The sequence below is a fragment of the Postia placenta genome (genome assembly GCF_002117355.1).
Source record: "Postia placenta MAD-698-R-SB12 unplaced genomic scaffold POSPLAscaffold_22, whole genome shotgun sequence".
Taxonomy (NCBI): Eukaryota; Fungi; Basidiomycota; class Agaricomycetes; order Polyporales; family Adustoporiaceae; genus Rhodonia; species Rhodonia placenta.
Genome location: NW_020169853.1, coordinates 116,314 through 121,733, shown reverse-complemented (window position 1 = coordinate 121,733; position 5,420 = coordinate 116,314). Strand labels below are relative to the sequence as shown.

Here is a 5,420-nt window from a genome sequence, read left to right as displayed (position 1 = left end):
TCAGTTTCGACCTCTTGTCCCTAGGTCAGTAAGCCCTCCTTTGTATTCCTTTCTTACCTTACTAACTAATGCATTTACTTGTCCCTAGCCTTAGGTTTGAGCGCTGCTCACCATTGCTTTGGTGAGAACCAGTCAAACGCCCCTAGCTGTTTTACGTTTTCCTCTGTTGCTTGACCTTAAGTCGCGACAGCTAGACACTGTGTCAACTCATGACACTTACATGTTTCAACAAGTTTACAGGAATCTGACGCAGGAAGACTTGCCACCATTGCATGTTGACCTGGCATGCACTATATGTATCAGCTGGTCCGCCTTGATGCACCTTTCCCATCATAACACCAAAACTTGCAATGTGCTACTTTAGTGTACTGCAGTGTAAATTCCCCCGCATTTCACTCTTTCAATGTCCCATGCATCCGTGCCCTGCTGAACTCCATGGTGGTCCATCTGCAGATTGGCCAGTATTTGATAGATATATTCATCACGCAGTTGTCCCGTGGTGCAGCCGTAGCGTGTATGCAGGCCCACCCTCGCAATGGGCAAGTGGCAAGCGTTGTTCAGCATATTGGCTTGCACCAAAGTTGACCCCCCTCCCAGATTGATTCATCGCATCTCTCCAGAATTCTGCAACGCAATGACCTCTCGTGCATTGTCCCTTTATGCTGAAGTTTTATATCATTGGGATTGTTAAGTTCGTCCGAGACCCAAAGCGAGAACGATCAACAAAGATATATCGCGTTTGTCTGAGCTCTGTCAAACGCGTAAGGAACATACAGGACAGCTCGCACAAAGTCTGCGAGGTACTACAAACAATGCCAAATACGGTGGCATGCGCTCGCCACAATCTCAAGTTCAACAGGGATTTCTGAAGTGCTCAGCCCTCAAGCCTCTGCGTTGCAGTACTCGATCTCTCGTTCCAACGCCACTCGTGCATGTCGTCAAGGTCCGCAAGATGGGCAAGTTGTATCGGGCATGCACGGCATGGAGGTTGCCAGCGAGAGACACCATGCGTCTAAGCGGTATTGCATGTTCCGATCGGATCTCGAACTGCTCATTCGCGTCAGCGCCGAGGTGTTCCTGCTGTTCGTTTACATTGTGTATCCCGTCGGCGCCATTTATGAATTTATGAATTTCTGTGACCGACGCAACTCCTTTTGTCAGGGACACGAGGCTGCTGTTCATCCCTCGAGCATACGCTGCAGGCCGGCGAACACTTCAGCTAATCTATGGTCAGCGACCATTATCACCGAAGGCGCATTGAACTTTCATGTCTGCGGCGATAGGACGATCACATGTGCAGTCAGATCAAACCTTAACACTTAACTTTCAGATCACAACGATTTCTGAGTGCCCGTGAAACCAAACAGGAGTTCTCCGGTAGTAGCGCACAGGACGCGTAAGTTTGTCGTGAACACTCCTCTGTGTGTTTTCGATCCTCTGGGTGCGGCGGTCGTGATGCGCTCTTCGCCCAGGAATGGAGATTCTGCAAACCTCGAGAAGGACGGCGCTCGTTCCTTGCGAATACATTTAGAGTTTGACCACTGAACCACCTTCCCTGCATAGCTGTCGTCGAATTGTCAGCTCGGTGCTGTGACGGCGTGTTTTGTGCATACCCTTGTCTCGGTACGCGTCTCTCCCGATCCCACTCCTTCCTCTTTCCCACTCACTGCTTGTCCTTGCAGCACTTACTAGCTTGAATGGCCCGACGGCGCGAAAGCAAAGCATCCTCAGTCAGAGTGAATGTGCAACCTGATCCTGAGGACAAAGCAGACGGCAACACCACCGCTGGGGATCACCACAGTGAGTATAGTGCCTCGGATATCCCTTACGCTAGCGACAACAACGCAACGTCGCGAGGCGTGTCTGCCTCAGTCGGCGATGGAGTCCAAGGCAATTTCGACGGCGTAGTTGAGAAACAGGTATTTCAGTGCACCCACTGTTATGGCTTGACGGGATACTCAAATTCGATCTCTCATCCAGACTGGCACAAGGGACGCCTCACTCCATCGCAAATCCATCGAAGACGATCGAACGGCCGAAACACGCGTTCAGTCTGAACGTCGCAGCTGTGAGGGTCCATCGAGTGCTATAGCTCACGCTCAAGCTTCCGTGGAGGCTGCATTGGAAGATGAGGCGACGCGTGGGAATCTCCCTCGCCCTACTGAGAGCGTAGGATTACAGTCAGAGGTAGGCGGTGGAGAAGGCTTGCAAGGCGGTGGTGGAGTTATAGACGAAGGTGACGTCAGGGTATGTTCCTGTACCTCCTCGCGACGATATTCCGTGAACCACGCTGATAATCGTTTTATAGGCCAATACGAACCAGCAGGTGGAACAGCAAGACGCGGTATGTTGGATGGCTGCACACAGAATACTATCGTTGATGCATCTGATAACAGTCCAGAGAGCGGCCAGGACCTGCAGAAAACGACCCCGAGGTAACTGTAAAGACTACCGCGGACGCTCGAGGACCACAGGGGATGTTACGGCCTACAGAATACAAGTCGGGAAGGGAGAAGGACGAGGAAGACCCTTGGAGTCTGTGTGCGGAGGAGGTGTGGAAATACGAGGAGAACCAGATCAATAAGTGGAAGGAGAATATCAATAATCTCCTACTCTTTGTGAGTTTGGAATGAGCGACCTAACAGTGCTTTACAATAGCTCACATGGCATTTTAGGCGGGTTTGTTCTCGACCATCCTGACCGGATTCATTGTCGCATTCTACCTCCTGTTAGGACCCACCACTCCGGACACGACCACTCAGGTCCTCATCGTAGTATCGATGCAGCTCAGCGTCCTCACCGCAGCCATCGCACATAGTAATCTGACGCAGTCGCAGCAGTCGGTACTCCAAGCAGCATCAGCTATCATCCGTCCCACGACGTCTACCGTGTCCACTGGTGTGCTCTGGTTCATCGCGCTGATATTCAGTCTGAGCGCTGCGTCGATTAGCATCGCTGTCGGACAATGGCTTCACCACCACACGGATCGCGCCTCAAGCATGACGCGGCAGAGCGTCCGTATCTGGGCTTATCGTCGTCGTAGTCTAGAGAATTGGCATGTACGAGTCATCATCGACCTCCTCCCTATCCTCCTCCAGATCTCGCTGGCTCTGTTCCTTGTCGGCCTTCTGGAGCTTCTGTGGGCACTCAATCATGTCGTCGCCGGCATCGTGACTGTCCTCGTTATCATACTCCTTCTACCAACGCTGATCACCGTCTTCTTGCCATATTTCTTCGCGGACTGCCCTTACAAATCCAGAGCTGCATGGTTATGCTTCGTTATATTACGGCGAGTCACTCGCTTTGGACAGTCTGGGCAAGCCAAGCGTCCATGGGCCACCGCGCTGATTCTGCGCATAGCTGGGCTACCGTGGGAGCTCTCTGACCGCGGTCGCGCTGTACTTCAGAACTGGAAAGCATCTTCCAGCGCAGTGATACTGCGTATAGCTCTGTTGCCGTGGGAGCTCTTTGACCGCGCTCGCACCGCATACCAGAAATGGAAGACGTGGAATCCTGAAGCCCTCCGTCGCTGGAGGAAGTGGCAATCCGATACTCACACAGCGCGAAACTGGCGGGAGTTCGAAAATCAGCTTGCTCGTGCTGAGGTGTTGAAGGAGGAGGACAAGCTGATGATGCTTGCCGAAGCAGATGAGCTGATCATGGACGACGCCTTCCTGTCCAAAGTTGTGCGCCCATGCCTCCAGCAGAGCTCCCTGGAATCTGCTCTTCCCGTCGTCCATCGCATCCTCCGTCATCGAGCGCACAAAGTAGGTGAAGCGAGGAATAGATGGGATAACAGCATCTGGTCAACATGCCAATGGTTCACCAGCGAGCAAGATTCCGTCGCCATCATCTCCATGGGAGACCTCTGCCTCGATGTTTTTCGTAAATATACGAACTCCTGGCGGTACACTGATGACCATAGTTGCGACCATCTTCTGCAACTCATCCGTGCGATGCCACCCACTGATTCATCCAGAGCATTTTGTCGACGTGCCACACACTTCATACAATGGGCTGTTTCATGTCCTTTCTCGCTGCATGAATCCCGCATAGAGGTGCTCGACAATGGCGCAGATGGTATGTGGGTGTCAACTACAGCGATGGCCTTACTCACAACTTTGCAAGCTTGTTTTCTAGAATTCGTCGTTACCGCCGGGTTCAAAGCCTTGCCAGGACGAGTGCAGAACAATGATCTGGACCCATTCTACAATATCCTTGCGCGAAGATTGGACAGTACTTCCAACATGGACAGCAAGACTTCTGCTGCTGCTGCAGATCTCATTCTCGATCTGCTCTTGAAGTCGCCTTTGCATCCACGGGCAATAGATCTGCTCGAATGTCTTTCAAGACATGATGTTGTCAGCCACGCTCTCAGCTTTGGTGAAGATAATCAATCGGTCTACACACGACTGGTTGACATCTTGTGCACGACACAGAGCACTGAGAAGTTAACTAACAGGATTTTAGACTGGGTCTGGTTCAAAGACCGGTATTTCTCACTTAACATTGAATGTATGCACCACAAATCAAGTTCAGTCATTGTTCTCACATACTCACATCATGCTTGCCAGACACTCGGAAACTACTCGCATACCTGCCAACTGCCCGTGATCACCTTAGCGCAGACACATTTCTCAAAATTGCATCCTTTGCATTGACACACTCTGCCTCCGCCAAGCACTCTTCTTCCAGCTTTATTCAGATCCTTGAAGATGTGACATATGTGCTGGACATCGTGTCCGGGTACTTTAGCTCATCCGACATCGACGAGGTAGCCCGCAAGATCATAAAAGAACAGGCTTGGCATGCGCTCTCCTGGCTTCTGAATGCATGCACAAACCTTGCTGAGAGTGCTGCTGACCTGTTTAACCGGGATATCGTTAAGGCATTGGCACACTGTGCCAGCTGGATCCCCCAAGGCTATCCCTGGATGTATCAGTTTCTCGTGCAAATGGATAAGATATATAAGTTCACCGGTATAACAGCCGAGTCGTATGTGAGTCATGTTACTATACTCAATGAAGTACTCACATTGTGCAGGATCGAGCGGGAACTTGATGAAGAGCAGCAAACCCGAAATGCCCAGGTCGCATCTCATGCTGTGAATGAACAAGCAGAGATCAGGAATAATGGTGCCCATGTTGATGCCTCGGATATGTCTCCAGAGTAGGTTTACTGTCACGAGTTGACACAGCGTCTAGCCGTTTTTTAATTTTTCCTTTTCGCGGGCTCGAACCCGCAACCTCTGTACTACATGCCTGATATGGACACATTGCTATCTACTCCACGATTAGATTAGATGGGCGGCAGTGCGCAGCACAGCTTGGGCTCCGCTGACACAGCCTCTCTGACTCACCAGCTGTCACGAGTTGGTACGGCGTCTAGCCGTTTTTTAATTTTTTCCTTTTCGCGGGCTC

General features: G+C 51.3%; 1 protein-coding gene across 1 annotated transcript; it reads left to right on the top strand.

Annotated features, from left to right (window-relative positions):
• Positions 1-1,697: 1,697 nt before the first annotated feature.
• On the top strand, positions 1,698-5,354 carry POSPLADRAFT_1159271 (hypothetical protein; the record flags this gene model as incomplete). The annotated part of the gene is made up of 5 exons (XM_024487409.1): positions 1,698-1,919; positions 3,378-4,080; positions 4,141-4,515; positions 4,575-4,882; positions 5,298-5,354. The coding sequence occupies 5 exons, from the start codon at positions 1,698-1,700 to the stop codon at positions 5,352-5,354; spliced, it is 1,665 nt and encodes a 554-aa protein (XP_024333374.1).
• Positions 5,355-5,420: the final 66 nt, after the last annotated feature.